This window comes from Hypomesus transpacificus, chromosome 6, assembly GCF_021917145.1.
Source record: "Hypomesus transpacificus isolate Combined female chromosome 6, fHypTra1, whole genome shotgun sequence".
Lineage (NCBI taxonomy): Eukaryota > Metazoa > Chordata > Actinopteri > Osmeriformes > Osmeridae > Hypomesus > Hypomesus transpacificus.
The window spans coordinates 14,708,537-14,730,227 of record NC_061065.1 but is presented as its reverse complement, the minus strand read 5'-3'; the positions used below and the strand labels follow the sequence as shown (position 1 = coordinate 14,730,227).

General features: G+C 52.3%; 1 protein-coding gene across 1 annotated transcript in view; it reads right to left on the bottom strand.

Annotated features, from left to right (window-relative positions):
• Positions 1-21,691, bottom strand: part of LOC124469104 (nesprin-1-like) — a 46,642-nt gene that overhangs the window by 10,514 nt on the left and 14,437 nt on the right. Inside the window, exons 12-53 of the mRNA XM_047022195.1 lie at positions 21,570-21,682; positions 21,213-21,381; positions 20,959-21,055; positions 19,756-19,961; positions 18,932-19,096; positions 18,513-18,665; positions 18,049-18,192; positions 17,617-17,781; positions 17,285-17,443; positions 16,853-17,017; positions 16,466-16,600; positions 15,945-16,103; positions 15,605-15,813; positions 15,320-15,428; positions 14,938-15,115; positions 14,660-14,814; positions 14,115-14,279; positions 13,637-13,777; positions 13,369-13,529; positions 12,996-13,179; positions 12,419-12,646; positions 12,147-12,245; positions 11,835-12,022; positions 11,606-11,729; positions 11,285-11,451; positions 10,845-10,998; positions 10,078-10,733; positions 9,709-9,888; positions 9,353-9,506; positions 8,738-8,896; positions 7,077-7,259; positions 6,779-6,880; positions 6,439-6,642; positions 5,991-6,198; positions 5,140-5,252; positions 4,701-4,906; positions 4,271-4,432; positions 3,744-4,023; positions 3,233-3,408; positions 1,777-2,086; positions 1,507-1,671; positions 377-736 (exon numbers count right to left, since the gene is read on the bottom strand). Of these exons, the coding sequence (XP_046878151.1) occupies positions 377-736; positions 1,507-1,671; positions 1,777-2,086; positions 3,233-3,408; positions 3,744-4,023; positions 4,271-4,432; positions 4,701-4,906; positions 5,140-5,252; positions 5,991-6,198; positions 6,439-6,642; positions 6,779-6,880; positions 7,077-7,259; positions 8,738-8,896; positions 9,353-9,506; positions 9,709-9,888; positions 10,078-10,733; positions 10,845-10,998; positions 11,285-11,451; positions 11,606-11,729; positions 11,835-12,022; positions 12,147-12,245; positions 12,419-12,646; positions 12,996-13,179; positions 13,369-13,529; positions 13,637-13,777; positions 14,115-14,279; positions 14,660-14,814; positions 14,938-15,115; positions 15,320-15,428; positions 15,605-15,813; positions 15,945-16,103; positions 16,466-16,600; positions 16,853-17,017; positions 17,285-17,443; positions 17,617-17,781; positions 18,049-18,192; positions 18,513-18,665; positions 18,932-19,096; positions 19,756-19,961; positions 20,959-21,055; positions 21,213-21,381; positions 21,570-21,682 (7,710 nt within the window). The remainder of the gene's footprint in view (positions 1-376; positions 737-1,506; positions 1,672-1,776; positions 2,087-3,232; positions 3,409-3,743; positions 4,024-4,270; positions 4,433-4,700; positions 4,907-5,139; positions 5,253-5,990; positions 6,199-6,438; positions 6,643-6,778; positions 6,881-7,076; positions 7,260-8,737; positions 8,897-9,352; positions 9,507-9,708; positions 9,889-10,077; positions 10,734-10,844; positions 10,999-11,284; positions 11,452-11,605; positions 11,730-11,834; positions 12,023-12,146; positions 12,246-12,418; positions 12,647-12,995; positions 13,180-13,368; positions 13,530-13,636; positions 13,778-14,114; positions 14,280-14,659; positions 14,815-14,937; positions 15,116-15,319; positions 15,429-15,604; positions 15,814-15,944; positions 16,104-16,465; positions 16,601-16,852; positions 17,018-17,284; positions 17,444-17,616; positions 17,782-18,048; positions 18,193-18,512; positions 18,666-18,931; positions 19,097-19,755; positions 19,962-20,958; positions 21,056-21,212; positions 21,382-21,569; positions 21,683-21,691) is intronic.

Genomic DNA, 21,691 nt, shown 5'->3' with positions numbered 1-21,691 from the left:
AGAGGGAGAAAGAGAGGATTGTAGCTGTCACTCGTCGGGTGTCCAGGAAAAGCTGATTTGTGAACCTAATCTGTGTTGTGTCTGGATTTACAAATTAAATGGATAATTACTGACGAGGAAAGCATGTATGTGTGTGTCGACAGTGTGTGTTTGCGTGTGCACAGTGTGTGTGTGTGTGTGTGTGTGCGTGCGTGTGCATGAAGCTAAAGTGTGGACTTGCTATACACACAGGATTGTTCTGCTTAGTCTCTGCTGCCAAGTTTGACAAACTAGCACCTGCATGTTTATCAGTAAGCCACCACAGACCGTCCTCTCTCTCTCTGTCTGTCTCTCTGTGTGTCTCTGTCTCTCTCTCTCTCCATCCTTCTCTCCTTACCTTTGCCAGTTGCCACCCCTCCACCGCCTCCTCCCCGATGGTCCACCCCTCCGCCCGGCTCAGCTCCCGGCTCCACCCCGCCAGCCTCCCGTCCAGCTCCCTGAGCTCCTCCTCCAGCCTCTCCGTCAGGCGGCCGTACTCTTCCTCGGAGGCGGTGGCCGTGGCGAGGGCTCCCTCCAGGCTGTCGCGGGCCCTCAGGGCGGCGCCCTCCCACTGCTCCAGGGCCTGGGCCAGCGCCCCCAGCTGGCGGTCCATGGCCTCGCAGCCGCCCGCCGCCGTGTGCTCCGCCGTGAGCGCCGCGCTCCTCCGCACGCGACTGAGGCGCTCGCGGCCCTCCAGCAGCCGACACTCGACCCGCTCCTGTGGGTGGGGAGGGGGGGAGGGCCGAGAAGAAAAGTTGCTACGGTAACTGCTGCTATCGGGCGCGTTCAATTGTACTTGACAGCTGAGGCTATTTCAGGCAGCCTATAGGACGAGGCTTTTTTTTCCCCACTCTCTCTCTTCGTCTCTCCCAGTCCTTGACTGAAGTGGTATAGCTGTGGATGTGTGCAGAGTCGCTCTCTGCATGAGATAGCAGCATCCTGACCAAGGCCACATTCAGGTACTCACACACCGGGAGAAAACATTAACCCTGCGAGGGCATGTTCAGGCAGTGTGGAAAACGGAAAAAAACTGTGATAAAGCTGTTTGAATACGTGCCTATAATCATGTTTTCATTCACGAGCCCATTGGCGGGCCCCGCTACGCTGGTAATGTGATAATTAAAATCCACACGTGAAATGTAAATGTAAATGGAGGTTTTCGCACATTTTTCCTCCCCTGTGTAATTGTCATCCCATTGAATGAAGAACGGGGGGGGGGGGGGAAGCAGGAACCGTGAGAGGTGCCAGTTGTGAGATGAATGATGAATGCGTTTGACATGTGAATGATGAAGACCAAAAATGTGTGAGCTGTCGAGTGAGCTGGTCTTGAGAGTTTATTCAGCTGGGAGCTCAAACTGACAACAATGGAAGGAGGATGGAGGAAGAGCTTGAAATGGATATTATGATCTGGATTCAAGTCCAGTAGAAGCAGTTCCAGGTGTATGTACGCGTGTGTCAGGTGACTGCTAGACGTGGAGGACCACTCACCCTGACCTCAGACAGTTTCCTCTGGATGGACGCCGAGTCTCCACACGTATCTGACCAGCGCTGAAGCTCCTCCCCCACGGACATCAACCAATCAGTGAGCTCCCTCACCGCCTCCAGATACTCCTGGTGTTCTGTGACCACGTCCTCTGCCCTCCTCACTCTCTCCTGAGAGAAGATCGGTTCGTTACATCACTTCTATACCATGACATCTATACAGTAGTCCCAACCACACACACACTCAGAATCCCAAAACCCCAATCTCCACCTCACCTCAACCAGGGTGCTGAGGTCATCAAACTGCGCCTGGATCTCAGAGCGCGCTCCCTGGTTGAAGTTGGAGTCGCCGGTCTTCTTGTGGAGCTCTGCGGCCTTCTCCTCCAGGCTCGCCAGCGCCACCTGGTGGTCCTCCAGCTCAGCCTGCAGGGCCCTGAGTCTTCCCAGCTGAGACGCCTTCTCCCTGGGGCCCAGCTGGGGGGTGAGGGGGGCGCAAACCTCCGCCTCCACGGCCTCCAGCCAGCGCTGCAGCTGGGCAGCACTCTCCAGGTAGCCACCCCACTGGGAGACCGTCCACTCCAACCGGCTGGAGCACAGGAGAGAGGCGGATAGAATGGACTGGATGTTACAGTGGACATATATAGCATTGGAAACCATGCTTCTCCTGTAGGAGATGGAAGTACACGTTATACTGTGAGACCATGTAAGATGTTGTGCACACGGATAGAACGGCTTCAACATCTAGTCTTGCTCGTCCACCCCTGTTTAGTCACACTGACGCCAGAAAACACACAAACACAAAAACACGTAGAGAAACATGGACCATATCTCAATGACCTCTGGTCATCACACACGCGCACACGCATCACCTGCTACCAGCCTTGCGCCAATAGCCTACACTCACACACACACGCACGCACGCACACAGATGTACATACACACACACACACACACACACCCGCATGCGTACATGCGTACACATACACACACACACCATGAGATCCTCTTGTTTGCTATCCTCCATTAAGTCTCTAATGAGATCGATCTATTCTAGCAAGAGGGGCAATAACCGCTCAATTACACACACGCACACACCTTTTTCCACAGACGACAGATCCATCAATCAGGGTTACAAAAACAGACAAATCCGTCTCATTATGTACTTAACCTAACTGTAATGAATGGTATTTTGAAAGGGGTCTGACGTGATGAAATTCATCCGTCCCAATCAGAGGGGACTGTGGAAGCACAGGTGGTCCTAAACCGGCTTAATGGCCTCAGCCACACCCCAGGGCCCCAGTCATGACAACACCGTCACCTAGACAACTGCCAGGGTCAAAAGGTGGGAGACAGGGAGACGAAGCCTCAGAGAGCTGTGATGTCAACTATGTGCAGGCGCTGTAGCTGGAACGAACCATCCATCTAGTACAGCCCTGCATCTGACTGCAGCCCGTCTGATAAATGGAAGTGGACTGTCGCAATGCGATCAAAAATCGGATGGTATTTAAAGTGAGAGCAGCGAAAATGAAAGCATGTGTGAAAAGTCACAGTTGAAGCAGCTTGTGAAATGGATTAGTGTAAAAGTCAATAAAAAGGTCTGTCAGGTCGTTAATAGTGTCGGTAACAAGGAGGTTGTGTTATGAGGTTGTCGTTAGAATGCAAAAGGTTATCGTTTGGTTAGGTAGAGGTCAGCGGGCCATCTCGACAGACACAGCAGAGCTGGGCTTCTTACCTGTGGCAGCTCATGGCGGTCACCAGCAGCGTGGCCCACGCGTCCTCCACTTCCTGGAGCTGGGAGCGGATGGCTTCCTGTCCCGCCTCCCCGCTGCAGCTCCTGACGGCCAGCTCACCCTTCCCCACCGCCATGTTTAGCCTCACCTCGCCCTCACCCTTCAGCAGCAGGATGTCCTGTCCACACACAATGCTCTACTCAGTACTGTTCCTGTACTGTACTGGGTAAAAATAGGAACGGTTTGTACTGTCAAATAGCACCCTCTTGTGTCTCATCAAAGAACTGCAACAACGTGTTTCATAGGAGTAGACTCAGTAGAGTGTTTTGTGGTGTTGTCTTTAGACGGTCATTCACTGTGACTGGTTCTCTGTCTGTGTGATCATTTGGTGTGTGTGTATTAAATTGATCCTACATTTGTGTAACAAACATATCATAGTGTGTGTGGGTGTATGCGTGTGCATATTCATTCTTGCACTCTCCCTTTCCCCGTCCAGTGACCTCCCCCACTGACCTGCACAGTGTCCAGCCGGGTCTCCAGCTGGTCCTTGCTGCCCATGGTGCTATCCACCGTCCCCAGCCTCTCCTGGATCTCCTCCAGCCATGTCCACAGGCCCTGGAGGCTCTCCCCGAAGGCCTGGCTCTCCTGGCAGCCTCGCAGGCGATCCCTGGCCCCCCTCAGGAGGGCCTGGTGGTCTGTCTGGAGCTGGGACGCAGCCCTCAACTCCCCTCCCGACCCTCGACCTCTGTCACTCATGGACTGGGAGTCCAGGCAGAGACGCTCTATGGAGCTCCTGGAAAGAGAGCATGAGAAGAGAGGAAGAGAGAGGGAATTTAGGGAGTGTGGACAGCGAGACTACACTGAAGTAAGTAGGACAAAGGCCACTTTGAGAGTTTTCACAGTTGGAAGTCACAACAATGTATTTGGATAGTGCTCTAAGACTAGAGCTGTTCCCATGTCTGATCCAGCCTACACTGTACAGTCACGTACACACACACACACATACTCACACACACACACACACACTGACACCCACCCACCTCCTTGTCAACAGCTCTCTGTGGATGTCCTCCACCCTCTCCAGCTCGTGGGTGCTAGCGTGGACTCCTTCCTGGCAGTCTGCCCCAGGAGCAGCTTCTGTCTTCAGGCTCAGCTCCATCTGCACCAGCCAGCCCGTCAACGCCTCCACACGACCCTCAAACCTAATGGGGGGCAGAGCAGAGGGAAGCTCGACAAGGCTCCATGATGCCAATAGCGATGCACTGTAAGCGGTGAGATGGCCGAGGCTGAAGCTGTATACCACACAGCACTGTTTTAGACCAACACCATGGACACCCACAGTGGAATGGCAACACGTAAACAGATGTAAGCACAAATCACCCCCCCCCCCCCCCCCCCCCCCACTTAACTGGACCTAACCTGCTGCCCACACACAGTGGCACACTGAGAAACACACACACACACAGTTACCCGGTGAGGATGGCGATGCCCTCCTCCAGGTCTCCCTGGGTCTGCTCGCACCCCTCCAGGTGCTGCAGCCACTCCCCCCGGCAGGCGGTGAGGCGCTCCTGGACCTGTCCCGCCCCAGCCTTAGGCAGGTGGAGCACCAGCCTCTCGGCCTCCTCACCCACCCGGGCCAGGCGCTGCTCTCCCTCCGCTTTGTGTCCTAGCGCCACCTTTGTACGAGAGAAATGCAGCTGCCCATCAAAGGAGTTGTGCATTCAAAGTCAAAACGTTTTTTTTGCTAAATGACCAGTAGCAGACTCCTATGAAAATAACTTGTCAACATGAATGGCACACACATATTCCTTTTCATCAATGATTTGATAGCAGCAAAAAGAACATCTTAAAATAGAACTCAGCCTTTTAGGGACAGCTGAACAGAGTGATGTCAGACCGCAGTCCCTACCTTTAGTCTCTCTAACTTGCTTCCCAAGATGGTAACATCTCCTGATTGGTCAGAACATTGTTTTAGCTCCGCCTTCAGCCCCAAAAGCCAGGAGTGAAAGTCTTGGACCAGCTCTGATCAGAAGAGGAGGAAGAGAGAACGCAAGAAATGAGAGAAAAACAAGAACGAGGGAACAGCCAAGAGAGCGAGCGAAAGAGTATTGACCAGGGAGAGTAGAGAGTGTTTTACACAGACAGGGAAGGAGAACCGTGGAATGGAAGAGAGGAGGGAGAGAGAGAGAGACAGAGATTACATGAGCACAGGAGGAGGGCAAAGGAGAGATGCACTGAGGCAGATGGGATGTGTGGGTGTGTCTGCATGGTGCAGCGCCAGGTTGCCTTGGCAACAGGCCCAAATGACTCCCCTGGGAGCAGCTGTGACGAGAGCGAGCGACATTACTCTCCGAGGCACAGGTGTGTGTGGGGCTGTGTGTGTCGAGCACCAGACGGGGTATGTGCTGCGGCTGACAGTTTGAGAGTGGCCCCTAAGAGGAAATCAGGGCTAATCAACAGGCAATCTGAGAAGCACTGGCACCTGAAGACCACATGACACGGTAGTGCACTGCTACACCGTCGACCTCAGCTCTGCGTCGTGTGAACTGTTATTCGACCCACAATTGACTTACATGCTTCAGCGTGAAGCATCAAAACATGGTGACCTTAAAAGGGCACAAGATCAGCCCATACAGTATTAGGAATCAGTGCTTCAACACCAATGTGACCCAGCCAAACCCAGAGTTGACACCCTAACCCGTAACCATCGTTTATCCATCACGATGGCCTCCTCATACCACTCCTCGCCAGGCACCTCACCGTTGAAGTTGGTCTGCAGGCCATCCTGTAGCGTGTCCTTGGTCCTGGACAGGCCCTGGACCGCCACCTCGCTGCGCTTGTTGATGGCGGTGAGGTCGGCGGAGAGGTGGGACAGCTCAGGAGAGGGGTGTGACCTGCAGAGGGCGCTCAGGGCCTCTCTGGCCGAGTCCATGTCCCCTCTGTGCTGCTGGAGGGCCCTCTGGAGCTCCTGTGAGGGGGGGGGAGGGAGAGAGAGAGAGAGACAGAAAGAGGGACAGAGAGAGAGACAGAGAGAGGGACAGAGAGAGGGACAGAGAGAGGGACAGAGAGAGAGCGAAAAGGAGAGAAGAAAGAACAATTTAGAAAGATATAAGACCCAGGGAGACGGGTAAATCACCTCCATTTGACAGACAGACATTGGAGTTGGGGCCATCAAAGCTCAGCAGGTGTTGCTGCACTGAGACGTCACCTTGACTCTGCTCATGTCCTCTGGGCTCGAGGCCTCAGTCAGGCCCGACAAGCAGCCCTCCACCATCTCCAGCCGCTCGGTCATCTGGGATATGAGGTCCTCCAGCCTCTGCTTCTGGAAGCTGTAGTAGGTGAGGGTGTGCTTGACTTGGTCATACACTTCCTGGGCGTGGCCCACTTTCTTCCTGAGGTCACACTCCATCACCTGATAAGATACAGCAACACACGAGTCACTCATCACCGGTAGAGAAACGTATCGCCCCGTGGGGAGAAAAACCCAGAGCTGCATGATGAGAGGAGTAAGCAGTCCTGTAATGACGCGACATTGGAGGGTCAGGTACCTGGAGCTGGACAGGGGTGTCCTGGAGCTTGGCCCGGTCCTTCAGCTGGGCCACTCTCTCCTGCAGGGCATCCAGCTCCTGCTCTCTGGCCTCCACCTCAGCCTTCACACACAGACAGAGGAACACCATGTTTCTCTAATAGTAGTTCTATTATTTTGTTTCAACGCTGACAATGGGGAAATTCTGTATTCTTAATTTAATTCCTGGACCACATTAGGCGACATGCATTTGCATATGGTATAGCATTCAGTACAGTATCATTAATCTTCTCAAATGTTATAGTCCAATGGGGTCCGACCTGAAAGGTGGCGAGGCGGGCTTCTGTCTTCGACTTGTCACTAAGATTGGCCAAGCCATCTGTGAGGTCAGCGATGGAGCTGGTTGCCCATTGGTCGATACTGAGCTCCATGGTCTTGAGGTCATCCCATAGAGACACACAGTAGCTCAGTCTCTCTGTGTTGGTTTGGATTGTCTCAGATATCTGCAGGGGAGACACAGATACCAGCCGCCAGTCAAATGGGTTGATTTACAGAGCGTACCAGCAAAGAGAATCCCTCATCTTCTTTCTCCATCCCCATCTATCTCCCTCTCCTGTTTGCATCACATCCAGTTTCTCATGTTCTCTATATCTCACTTTCTCTCTCCATCGCCCTCATGTTCTCCATGACATCCAGTCTCTCTGTCTGAGCCTTTGGAGGTCCTCTGAGACTGTCTCCACCAGGGACACCTCTCTCTCTCTCCCCCTTTCCCCCCCACCAGGGACACCTCTCTCTCTCTCCCCCTTTCCCCCCCTCTCTCTTTCCCTTTCCCCCCATCTCCCTTTCCCCCCCTCTCTCCCCCTTTCTCCCCCTCAACTCACTTTCTCAATTTCACTCTTAAAAAGATGTTTAATGGATGTGACAGAAGGCAAGCAAAAGAGAGAGAGCGATGTGGAACAAGGGAACATTAGAAAGGGAGGGGGGGGGGGGCAAAGGATGAAAAGGCGGATAATATGTCTAGACTTGTTTATGACATGCTTGTGTGTGACAGCTGAGCAGACAGCAGATTCCCGGGAGGAGAAGAGGAAGGATAGAAGGGAGGGGGAGAGAGAGAGCTAAAGAGACAGAAAAGGGACACCTTTAGACAGTGGAGGCTGACTGACACAACAAAGGCTGGTGCGTCGAGAGCTCCAATCTTTTGTCGACGGCAACATTATTATTACGGCTTTCCTTAGTCTACCTTTAAAAGGATTTACCAAAACGTTCCTCGAAGGCTGAGTTTACACCTGGGTTTACATGCAGCTGAGACGGGTTAACTCTTTGTTCAACATCAATCCAACTCAATCAATATTCACATTCAGATCCTGTCAAGCCCATTCGGGGAATTGAACTGGTGATTAGGCAAAGCTTGTTCACACTGTGGAGCTGACACCAATATGTACATTTGTACAGTGTTTATCCTGTACAAACCAACCTTCACCTACTCTTTATAATAAGTCATGTCTTGATTTCATTAGTTAATGAAATAATAGTAGTGTAATAGTAATAACAGTTGTCCTCTCTGTGTTAAGGTGACCTTGAATATCCTGACAGGTATCAAACTAATAAATCGACTAACCCATATCCCCAGCCCTCATCCCAGCCTCAGTCCCTAACCCTAACCCCAGCCTCAGCCCTCACCCATATCCTCCGCCCTAACCCCAGCCTCAGCCCTCCCCCATATCCCCAGCCCTCACCCCAGCCTCAGCCCTCCCCCATATCCCCAGCCCTCACCCCAGCCTCAGCCCTCCCCCATATCCCCAGCCCTTATCACAGCCTCAGCCCTTACCCATATCCCCAGCCCTAACCCCAGCCCTAACCACAGCCTCAGCCCTCACCCATATCCTCAGCCCTAACCCCAGCCTCAGCCCTCACCCATATCCTCAGCCCTAAACCCAGCCCTAACCCCAGCCTCAGCCCTCCCCATATCCCCAGCCCTCACCTCCAGCCACAGGTCCCTCAGCCTCTGCACGTCAGTCTGGATGCTGAGGGAGTCACAGAGAGGAACCTGGTCCAGCTCCCTCTGCAGGTCCTCTCCAGTGCTGATGAACAGGTCCATGTCCCCCTGCTTCTCCCTCAGCTCTGATTGGACCACCTCATGCTGAAGGAGACAAACAGTCTGAATACCTGAATACTCTCACAGGTCAACCCTCTACTCAGCACGTCAGTAAATGTATTGCTCAGCAATATTGTGAAGAGAAGAACACACCCTATGACTTGGAACTGTGATGTTTCATTGGGTAACAGGGACAGAGATGTAATGACTACATATCAACACTAGAGGGACTGTAGGAATACAGCACTTTGGCTTTTGTAACTCTATAGAGAAACCAGTAAGACATAACATGGCAACATGGCAACTACTGTACATAATCTGAGGACTAAATCATTTCATTTTATATACTGTCTGGTATGCCTTGACCATTTGTTACGAGCATATGAATAATAAATTAAGACTCAACATCCTGTGGCTTGCTGAAATCGTACACAGACACCATCTCAGGTGACTGAATCAAAGACATGGTAAGTTGACTAGAATGACTTGAATGGTTCTGACCCGTGAGAGGGTTCTCCTGGCCTCCTCAGGGTTGTGGTTGTGGTCAGGTTGGTTGTGGGTCAGGCTCTTGGCGTTCTCCACCGTGGTGCTCAGGCTGGCCCTCAGACCGTGGAACTGACGCAGGAGATCCACCAGGCCCCCACACTGCTCCTGGCTGGACACACCATGGATACACAGGGGCTCAGTCATCATGAGATCCAGACAGACAGACCACAGGACTTCATTAAAAGTGTTTAAACTATGACTTTATTTTACTGTTCTTTCTGATTCAAGAGCTACCTCGGTATATAACTTCCAAGTTCCAAGCCTCCCTCCTTCACTGGATACATCTTTCTCTTCCTCACTCTCCAACTCACCCATTCACAAGGAGCCTTCGGAGGTCGTCTGAGGCTGTCTCCACCAGGGACACCTCCCTGTGTGCCTCCCCAGCCAGCTCACTGTCTCTCTGGGCCAGCTGCTTGCCTCGCTCCCCCAGCCACTGCCTGGAGTGCTGGAGAGACTGCAACTCTTCCTCCAGCTGGACAAAGAAACGTAGTCTGGGGAGGGGGGGGGGGGGACAGTGGTGAATAACTGGCGTCCAGAGAGAGACTTTATAAGCATATAAGGCAACGAATACATCTACACGTAGAGTTGGGTCAAGGTGAAACTAGGATGGAGTTGAGAAGCGACATTAGCCAATGTATTTTTGACAGTGGAAATTGCAACTGAGTGAAATGAGCTCCCACCTGTTCTGAAAGGCCAGGACGGAGCTCTCCCTGACCCCCTCCTGTCTGGCCCTTTCCTCCACATCCGTCAGGCTCCTCATCACCTCCTCTCTCCTCTCCCTGAAGGAGCTCCACAGTGCTCCCAGGGCCTCTGCCTCGCTCTGCCTCCACCCCAGGCCCCTCTGTACCCCCTCCAGAGCCACCATGAGGGCCACCGCCTGCCCCCGGCACGAGGTCCTCCCCTGGGCATGCCCCATGTCCCTGGAGCCCCTCCAGTCCGCGCCACTCAGGTGGAGGTGAGCCTTGCTCAGCCGTCCGTCCAGTCCCACCGCCTGGGCCTCCATCCGGGCCACCTCCCCAGCCACCTCCCCCAGCTGACAGTGCAGCTCCTCAGCCTTGGTGCGGTCCCAGCTCCCCCTGCCCTCCACGGCTTCCTGGAGCTCCTGGACGGCCCTGGCCGCGGCCTCGTGGCTCTGGAGGTAGACCCTCAGCTCGGCCAGGCTCTCCCTGCGGAGGTGGAGCAGGCGCTGGGCTTCACTGAGGGGCTGCAGGCAGGCCTCTCTCTGGCCCTGGAGCTGCTGCTGGGCCTCTGGGCCGGAGGAGGAGAGGAGGGAGGCCTCTCTCTGGTGAAGGCTGTCTCTCATGGGGCTGTGCTCCTGGAGGGAGGCCTCATGCTCCTGGAACACAACAGAACAGTCACAGCGTCACCTCCATGCGGCTATGTATTGTTAACATGGATGTTCGGAGGATGAATCACTTCTACACCCAACTAAAACATTGCAACCCACCTGGACCTGGTTGTCAGCTGCCTCCAGGTCAGCTAGGTCAACCTGGGAGGAGCTTCTGAGGACAGACAGGAAGCTCTCGCTCCACTGGGTCAGCGTGAGCAGGTCCCGGTCAAACAGCTCCACCTCAGACAGCTGGGACTGCAGCTGATGGAGCCTTCAACGGAACAAGAAAGCAGCCAGAAGAAAAGTTCAATACTGGATGGATCTGGAGCCAAATGGACACGGCAAGCTTCCCTTTGTATAATGACAGATGTAGTCATGCTCGATTGAGATGTTTAGAAGTTAGGTTCAAATGGTATTCACTTTGTCTATATGTCCATAGAACATTGTAATGCAACACTTGTACTGTAATGGTCAGTTGCCTTTTCTAGTCTAAAACAAAAGGAAAATAAGGGGTTTCATCTCATCTCTCTCTTTTTACGTGATGTTTAATCTCTTACCTTTGAGCTATGCTCTCCCTTATTATGCTGAATCTCTCTTCCTGCCGAGTGAGGTCATCCTTAAGCTCCTGGCCCCGCCCCTCGGCCACGGTGGGGTGCAGACACGCCCCCAAACTCACCACCCCCTGCAGCAAAGCCTCATGGGACGGCACGCCACTCTGCATTTCCTAGGGAGCACAAGCGCAAGCTCAAACTGCCAGTACATTTGAGCAATTTTGCGTATGTCAGTCATTCTAAATGGGGAGAGACTCTGATAGAGGACGTGATGGAAGGCGTAAATTGATTTAGAGAGAGACCGATGGAGGATATGCCAGGCCCTACCTGCACTTCTTGGAGTTTCGTTTGAAGCTTTGCTTTGTCAGTAGAGAGGAGAGGAGAGTCTGGACAGCACACAGACTCACAGCGGTCCAGCCAGCATTTGAGGGACGAACCCTCTTTCTCAAATCTGAACAAAAATGAACAGTGGAACATTATTTCAGTTACAGTATGGCAAACACACACACACAGATACACTTATACACACACCAACACAATGATTCTTGTTCTTTACCTTTGCCATAGAACCAGCAGGTTTTCCAGAGTGGCTTGTTTCTCTGTAGCTTTCTCAGAGTTCACTGCCTGGTCCTTTTGGAGACCAGTTATCTCTTCATCCAGCGGACCCCCCTCACCCAGAGTCTTCATGCCCGCGGATAGAGCCACCAGCCTGGGCTTTACCTGCTCCAGTGCCTGGCTCACATCCTGGAACAAAAGAAAACACATACAGTTACATGCCAATGGAACAACATGTCCTGTCCTGACACCTCAGTATCTAAAGCTGACATGGAAGAGGATTCCAGAAGGCTTGTTTGAGCTTCAGTATTACCATATGCTCCTGGAGAGTCCGGTAGGTATCAGAAGACGAGCTGCAATGCATGATGGGACAGTCCAGCTTCACTTGAAGGTCACTCATGGTTTTCTTCATCTGATAAAGTGACCATTCAAAACACAAATGATTGTTGATAACAATTTGATTATTCTCCATTTACAGCATGGTGAATACCTGACACTAAGTTCTTCTTTGCCCTCACAGGGGTCTAGATTCATATCATGTACAAGCTCAATTCATGTCTCCACATTCCATTCCAGTGGTTCTACCTGTTCCAGGTTGTCCTGGAATCTTAGCCTGCAGGAGGCGCTCTGGTTCAGCTGTCCCTCCAGCTGCTCCGCCCTCTCCCGAAGCTCCTCCCAGCGCCGCCTCACCTGGCCCAGTCGCCCCCGGATACGCCCCACCTCTCCGGGGCTCTGGAACATGGCCAGGGCCTCGGACTCTGCCTCCAGCTGGGCCAGGCCCGCCTCCCTCTCCTCAAGCCCAGCCCCCACCGTCTAGGAGTGAGAGCGGGGGGAAGGGGAGGGGGGGGGGGTTAGAAGAGAGAGGATGGGACGAGGGAGAGAAAGAGGGAGGTGAGGAACGGAGAGGGGGACGTAGAGAGAGAGAGGGGGACCATGGGATAGAGAATGAAGAGACACGGACATGAGAAGGAGAGGTTTTTAACAACAACAAAAAGATTCTGTGATCGTTCCAATCAGTTAGCCAGGCTGTGGCTCACAGTAGGGCATAAAGACCCTGCTGCATGGGCACTGACAGTGCTGAATCTACACACTGGATCACAGCCCACTGTACAAGATTCTCTCTGGGAAAGACAGTGAAGAATCCAGATGAGATCTCCCATACCTCCACCGTGCTCATGTGTTTAACAAGGTGGTCGGAGGGAGAGGCGAAAGAGGAGGATGATGAGGACAAAGAAGGGTTCACTGCCTCCAGATCCTTCTCTTTTTCAGAGATCCAGGAGGAGAGGACCTCTGATTGGCTGTTGAAGTGTTCCCACTGTACACAGACGGCCTCCAGCTGACCAATACTAAGAAGACAAGAGGAACACACTAGTCACCTGACCAAAACTACTGTACACACACACACTTACAAACGCACCTCTATGGAAAATACCACTTACCAAATAACACACAACCAACACTGTAAACATCTAACTGCAAGTCTCAAAACCGCAAAGAAAATCGAATGGGGAATGTATTAAAGATGGGGTCCATACTTGTCCTTGAGGGTGTCTTCCAGCTGAGTGACCTGGTCCTTGGTGGTCTCCGCCTGCTGCAGCAGTGTGGTCTGGTTCACCGCTCCCAGAGGGATCTCTGTAGCCATCTCCAGGAGGATGTCTGCTCGAGCAACAAACTCCTCACTGCACATGTACAGGTCCTGTGAACACGGATGAGGACATGTTGGACCTGCCGGACACTTCTCAGTCCCTCACACAGACATCCACACATTATTGGTTGCGTGTATGCATACACCCACACACATACCTTGGTGTGGGCCAGTTCAGTGTGAAGACTGTCCATGCCGCTGAAGATAAGCTCCCTCTGCAGGACAGAGCCGGTACTGCTGACAAACTCCCACACAGCCTCGCGCTCCGCCTGAAACTCCTGCCATGCGCACAGAGTGGCCTGGAGGGAACATACAGGTACAGTACAGGGGAGGAGACCAGACACACAAGGAGACGGTAGAAGCACAGAAGCACCCATGAGCAACTACAAACAAATACACACACACGTGTGGATTTCAATGCACGCGCACACACCATGTGCAGTGTACTATGCAGAGATGAATCAATCGCATGGTAGTAAAGCTGTGGTGTACAGTGAGTCCGTTAATTAAGCCCCTGGATGAGACTCACAAACGTGAGCGGTCTATAAAACACGCCGATCAATGACACGGTTTCACAGAACATGACCAATCATTGATCAGACAAGGGCCAAGTGACACACACGCACACACACACACCTGCAGGTTGTGCTCCTGCTTCCCCGCTTCGCGGTCCACCTCTCTGAAAGCTCCCTCCAACTCCAGCAGGGACGGGCTAAGCCCCTCCCCCATCTGACTCTGCTGACAGTGGGCCAGCAGAATCTCCGCCTCCTTCCTGTCAGCATGGAGACGCTTCAGGTGTTGCTGCAGGCAGACAGAGAGAGAGACAGAAGGACAGAGAGGAAGAGAGCGAGAGAGCGAGAGAGAGAGGGGGAGGGAGACAAGGAGAGAGAGAGAGAAAGAGAAAGGGGGGATATAGACGTTGAGAAACCGAGAGAAGCCCAGAAAGAGAGACAGAGAGAGATACTTTATTGTACAGCACCCGTTTCTTCTCACCCTTTTGAGGATAGAGCCACAGGCAGTAACAACCCACAGACAGACAGATAGACAGACGGGCTAACCCTAACTAGACATGCAGACAGACAGACAGACAGACAGACAGACAGACAGACAGACAGACAGACAGACAGACAGACAGACAGACAGACAGACAGACAGACAGACAGACAGACAGACAGGCAGACCTGATGAATGAGGAGCAGCTGTTGAGCCTGGTCTGGGTTCTCTGCCTCCAGGATCATGAGGGTCTGCTCCTGCGCCTCCTTCCTGGCCCGGAGCACCTCCTCGAGAGCACCACGCACCTCCTCCCTCAGCTCCTCACTGGGGGTCAACGCAGAGCCTTGAGCAACCTGGGAGGGGAGGACAGAGGGACAGAGATGATGGGAGACATGAAGGAAGGACATCAGCAGAGACTGAGACTATAACAGGGACTACAAGTGTAGTCAAAGTCCGTCATGGACACAGTGGCGTCTTGCCTGGGAGAGCGAGGAGCGGAGGGCTCGGAGGTCGGAGGACAGCTTGTCCAGGGTCGCCCTCTTCCTCCTGACCTGCTCCTCAGAGCTGACCTCATGCAGCACGGCCAGGCGACTCCTCAGCCAGGACACGCTCCCCTCCCGGGTCTCCACACACTCCTGCAGCTCCTGGAGGACAGGGGGAAGAGAGAGAGACAGAGACAGAGAGAGGAGGAGAGTGAGGGAGTGAGTGATGACAGGAGAGAGAGATAGCGTCGAGGGACACAGGAGGAAAGTTGAAGGTGGGAGGATGCAGGTTTTTCAATATCCAAATCCCATGTGCGGGATAAGAGTGGGAGAGGGTTGGAAGTGGATTAAGATCTCGGTGCTCACCCGGACAGCAGCGTCCACTTCTTCCTGGTAGGCGGAGTCTTGCGCTTTTTCGCGCAACACCCTCACCTGGCTCCTCTGACACGACAGCCAATCAGAAAGCTCAGAAAACCTAAAAAAAAAAGAAGCCATTCGGGTCTAGATTACCATATTCATAAGCAAAACTGTAATGTCAGTGAGAACAAGGTCATATGTGCTTAAAATAATATCCATGGGAGGTTCCTGGAGAATTTGTACTGAATCTTATGCATTTGAACTTTTCTATTGTTCCTTCTCGTCTTCTCTCACCTGTGATCCCACTCCCTCCACTTGTCGGGGTGCTGCTGCATCTTGAGGTACATGGCATCTATCTGACCTTTGACCTCTTGCAAGGCCCTCTGGGTGGTCTCCAGGGCTCGCTGGGTGGGGTCGTTGTCTGGGAGCTGCTGACAAAGCTCCTCCATGGCGGCCAGCCTCCTCTCACATGCAGCGAGAGGATCTCGCTCTCTGAAGAACATCTGGGGCCGAGACGGCAACAGAAGAGAGAGGGATTTTGTGAGTCTTTTATCACCCACAAAAATCGGTCAATAAGCCTCCCTCTTCTCTCTCTCTCTCTCCCTCCCTCTTCTTTTCTCTCTCTCCCTCTTACCCTGTGCTCTCGGATGATTCTCTCGCTGCTGGTGGCAGTCAGAGCCTGGGCCTCTCTGGCGAGCTCCGCCCTGCACTCCTGAAGCGCCGCCCACGCCCTCCCATGCTCCGCCTCCACCCTCAGACGCTGAATGTGGGCTGGCGCCTCCGCCTGGGTATCCTTCAGCGAGACAAAGAGAGAACAAGAGTGAGAGAGAGAGAGTGAGTGTGAGAGAGAGAGAGAGAGAGAGAGAGAGAGAGAGAGAGAGAGAGAGAGAGAGAGAGAGAGAGAGACAGAAATAGGAAGACAGAAATAAACGACTTTCAATCAAAGACAAAAATACCACAAAACATGTTAGACGCAAATTACAAATGGGTTGATAAATGAATAGCAGTTGACCATTAAATCAATTTGTCAATACGTTTGTACGTGTTTGCATACCAAACAACCATCAATATCAATGACAAAAACAACAGTATATAGATTGCAGGTAGAAATAGTTAGCTCATTAGTGAGAGCGATGTCATGATTCGACCTCTGACCTTCCAGAGCTTGTGCAGCCGGCGGACGGTGTCCTGCAGTCCCGGCTGCTCGTCCTCTGGCAGGATGTCTGTCAGCTCGTCGCACGCCTTCAGGAACATACTCAGGACCCGCTGGTCTAGCTGCCCAAAGAACTCCTGAGTAAAATAACCACAGTGGCTCGATGATGAGGTTGCAGTAAACGTTGGAGCCAAAAACAAGATTTTGAATGGTTGTCTTTTTCTCTCACACAGTCATGGACACGCACTCTGGAGTCTCACAAAACACACAGGCACACAATTATCAATCACAATATCCCCTCCCTCTCTGTTCTCCTCTTCTTCCTCCTCCTTGTCAGGTAAACATACAGACACACACACACAGACACTCCCTCAGAGGGTCCTGCTCACCGAGTGCTTCTTCAGCAGCTCCTCCGCCTCTCCTCTCTCCCTCAGGCAGCCCTGGGCGGTCCTCAGCACCCGCTCCAGCTCCTGCCGGGACTCCTCGAACCTCCTCCTCAGGCTGCTGTCGGCCTCCTCCTGGCGCCTCCACTCCCCGACCTCCTTCACCAGAGCCTGACCGCAGGGAAGAAGCACAGGCAGGACTGCGACATGGTTCCACGGGTGTATGTCATTCTTCACTTTCAGGAAATGCAGCTTTGATCTATGGGATTGTCAATTAGGTGTGCGGCCCTGGGATGACATAGAAAATAATTCCCCCCACACTGTGAACATTTCCCAACATGGGGGGAGTGTATTTTCTACAGAATGTTCTGGTCTTTTACATAGCACCTGACTGAGGGAGCACTGACAAGCCGTGTTCCATCCCAGACCAACACGTACCTGTGCAGAGGACTGCAGGTCGGCCACTCTCTTCTGCTGGAGGGTCAGGTCGAAGCTCTTGAGGGCCCTGCTGTTAGACAGCACCCTCTGCAGGGCGAGGAGGTTCCTCTCGATGATGGCCAGACAGCGCTTGCAGCTCTGCCGCTGACTCAGCAGGTCCTGGAGGGAAGGGGGGGGGGGGGGATGTGCATCAGCAGAGATAAGAAATGACCAAATCCGTTTTCTGTGTAGATTATATAGACATCGACAGGGACACACAGTGCACATGTGTATCTCTAGCTATTTGCCCATCCAACGCTGTAACATGTCCTCTGTGTAACCAGTGACCTCACCTGCCAGCTGTGTTTGTGTGGAGAGTCGGGGTTTCTGGTGCTAGCTGTGATGCGGCTGGCCCTGTCCAGGGAATGGTAGAAGCCTGCGATGTGCTTCTCCATCTCCTCCAGCAGGGGGAGCAGTGAGTGGCACTCCCTCACCAAGCAGGGGCATCTCTCCCTCACCTGAGGAACACACAAAAGACCTTCTTAAGGCCCAAAACAGCAGCACACAGTTCCTTGGCAGCTAGCTGTGAGTTAGCTGACGTTGACTGAAGATTTTTTGTTGTTGTGCTATGACAGGCTGACAGTGAAAAGTCATATTTCAGAATGTAGTTGAGATATCTAAGTGAGGTATACAACATTATGTATTTCTAAATGTTTTAAACACAGTAAGTCAACTTTAATCATGAAAAATGTCCTCTCCTCTCAGTGGGCTCTGATGATGCCTACCTTACTCAGCTGACTTTTGACCGTTGCCATGGTAGCCATGGCCTTTGCGCCCTCGTCTTGCGGAGCGTCTTTGGCAAGCAGTTGGGCGCTGCGGGCCGCCAGCTTGTACTGAGTCTCCATGGCAACCACCTTTTGCTTGGTGTTCTGAATGTGAGATTAGACAGGAGGAAAGGGCAAAGTTTGTCTGAGTCATGTCAACGACTGACTTCATCGCGTTTCCAACACTCAGTCTGAGCTGCCATGCCAAAGTTTGTGCTGTGCTTTGTTTAATTTCCTACATCCCATATGAAGGTGTTTTGATTGTGACCAAATCCCATGCAAAAGATTTGAATAATTCCAATTTCTACCAAATGGCCCCAGTGGTATTCATCTGAAATGTATTTGTTTTTCCTGCAGCAAACCATCTGTGGCCTAGTTTGTGCGAACTGGAAACGAGGGGGCGCTGGTGTGGAGAGGAGCCTGACCTCCACGTCCTGCAGGAAGGCCCTGACGGTGAGGAAGGACACCAGGACGGGAGCGCTGAGCTTGGTCTCAGCCGTGTCCAGGAGCTCCCTGAGGGACGACACGGCTCGCACGTAGTCCCTCCGCCACTTCTCCTGCTCGTCCGCCCGGGCGTACTGCGCACAGGAGAGACAGGCGGTCAGGTCCCCGCGGTTACCGTGACGACAGAGGTGTCACACTCAGCCAGCTGAGGCCGTCCGCCAACGTGTCAGGCCCAGCAGCAGGTAACAGGTGTGCGGGACAACTGGGACGACGAGGGACTGACACGAACACAGCCTGCCAGGATTCCCTGGTGTCTTGTCATGCCGTTTTAATCGTTTCAGCTGAATGTTTGGTTTCGGTGGGGGCTTGTGTCTGGTTTGTGTTTGTTTTGTTCTGTTACCTGTTTGACTTGGACAAAGAGGTCCCTCCATCTCCCGTTCAGCAGGAGCAGCTGCTGCTTGAGCTCCCGCGACGCCGCCTCCTCGCACGTCTCGATCAGGAAGTTGCCCGCGTCGTTCATGGTCGCGTGCTGCTCCATCCACTGAGGCAGGGTCCTGAAGAAATCCTGGGGGGGGGGAAGAGAGAGAGAGAGCGAGAGAGAGAGAGAGAGAGAGAGAGAGAGAGAGAGAGAGAGAGAGAGAGAGAGAGAGAGAGAGAGAGAGAGAGAGAGAGAGAGAGAGAGAGAGAGAGGGGAAATGAAATTCAAGGTAATTAGCTGTCTATTCTTTGGCAGTTTATTGGGGTAATAATCTGACAGTTGGGGTAACCATGGTGACCTGACAGTTGGGATGTCCTCTGTGACCTACTGAAGTCAGATGAGATGCTTTGACAGTCGGGTGAAATTCCTTGATTTAGAGGTTAAAACATACTAATAACTCAAACTGGGAGATTTGGTCTTATTGGTTGGTGACAATCTTGTCACAATTTCCTCTACATCCCCAATCTGATACATTTTAAACAACTCTTTCACTGTCTGCATACTTACATGATCTGTCCTCATTTCACTCAGTAAGTTGTTCACTCATTAACTCGTTAAAGCATGTAATACTCCCACCCTTCCCCATGCACTCAGTAGTGATCAGTGTGGCGTACTCCCTCCCTCCCCCATGCACTCAGTAGTGATCAGTGTGGCATACTCCCTCCCTTCCCCATGCACTCAGTAGTGATCAGTGTGGCGTACTCCCTCCCTCCCCCATGCACTCAGTAGTGATCAGTGTGGCGTACCCGCTTGGTGTTCTCCGGGTGGCTGAGGGCTGCTTCGCCGTCCTCCAGCCAGGCCTGCAGCGAGGCCACGGTGGTGCTGTACCTCTCCCAGTTACACAGCACCTCCTCCAGCATGCTCCGCACACTGCGCACCTCCACAGACAGGCTCCTCCACTGGGTCACAACCTCCCGCATGAACCTCCGCACCCCAGCCTCCCCCTCGTCCACTGTGACACACACACACACACAGAGTTGAGAACGTATACACAAATACATACACACACTTGCACATGCACAATGTGGGGAGGATATACACAGAAATAGATACGCCCTCTCAACATACATACATTTACATACATATGTGTTTGATTGTATAACTTGATTCATAGAGCACAAATGGATCTCCACTGAATGTGCCACACCAGAACTGGGATCTGCATGGTCGATGCAGGACTGACAGCCCTGTCCAAAAAGGACACCCACATTTAAATTGCACATCAATAACTTGTGCAATCACTCCCAAAATTGTGGGAAATTACCCATCGAATCTCTTCTCCTCCTATTTCGGCTCTTCTCATCATTCTATAATCATCTAAGTGTAGCCTTCAGACAGACAAGACTGACCAATCAGAGCTCAGGACACAGGCCACCAGCTGGGCTCATGCAGTCCTTTTTCAGCATCCAACCAATCAACATTCACATTTTATTAAACTCCCTACTAGTCTCTCTCTCTCTCTCTCCCCCTCTGTCTCTTTATTTTCCTGTATACCCTCAAGCACTGCAGCCCCGAGACTGAATCAACAAGCTAGCAGGCTGCTAGCTAGCGTCCAGAGACTGCAGAAGTGGGGCACCAGTAGCTTTAATGGGGTTGATTCCCCACTGAGAGAAGAGCATGGAAGAACCTCATTTAGACATAGCCTGGAGAGAGAAAGAGAGAGAGAGGTCTCCACCAGCAACACTGATAAAGAGAAAAGATTCTGGAGGAGGGGAAAGGTTGATTGGTTATTGAGTCGTTGAGAAGAGAATGGTGGAAGGTGGTATATACGGTGAGAAGAATGATTCAGTCGTTGAGTTTCAACATTGAGAAAGTGTGGAGAAAGTACTTGACAAGTGAGAAGAGGAAATGTCTCCAAATTGTCAATCAAAGTCAAACACAATTGGTGTAATTGAGGGGAAAAAAAGAAATCTTCAATTTGAAATCTAAAAAGGATTGTGGAGCCTTACCTGTGCAATCCGCCTTGACATAGAGTTCAGCACTGCATTTCAGAGTCTGGAACAGAGTCTCATACTTCTCAAAGAACTGCTGCCCTTCAATAAAAGACTGAGCGAGAGAAAGAAACAAACTGCTTATGAACAGTTCACTTTCACAATGACAATCCATCTCTACAATGATAATCTCTGTTGACCCAATTTCAAACCAAAATCTAATTCTGGGATGCTGGACGCGCCTTGGGAGTATTCTAGTTCTGTAAACTCACAAGGTAGTTCTGGAGCATCAGCTCCACAGATTCCTGACGTCCATATTTGATAATCCAGGATTTGAGCTTGGACTCAGCCAGTGCCAGGAAGGCCTGCATGCGCTGCTGGCTCTCCAGGTAGTCCATCTTGGCCAGGTGGATGTTTGAAGACGTCGATACGAAATTCATTCTAAAAGACGACAGAAGAAAACGCCTACTTTATTCACATGCTTTGCTAACGTGCTCAAATCTAGAACTGTAAACTGACAAGGTAAAGTCTCTGGGGAAATGCTTGGTCAGCAGTTTTGTGTGAAAAGGGAGGTGTGTGTGGACTGTGGAGTCAGGATGGGAGGTCTGACTCGTGGGTGAGCCACACACCTCTCAGCCATGTCCTGGAGCTGCTCTGGGGGAACAGGGACCCCGCTGACACACCTGTCTTTGTGGATCTTCTGAAACACCTGCTGGTGACCCTCCAGCCCCTTCAGAACATCCTACACACA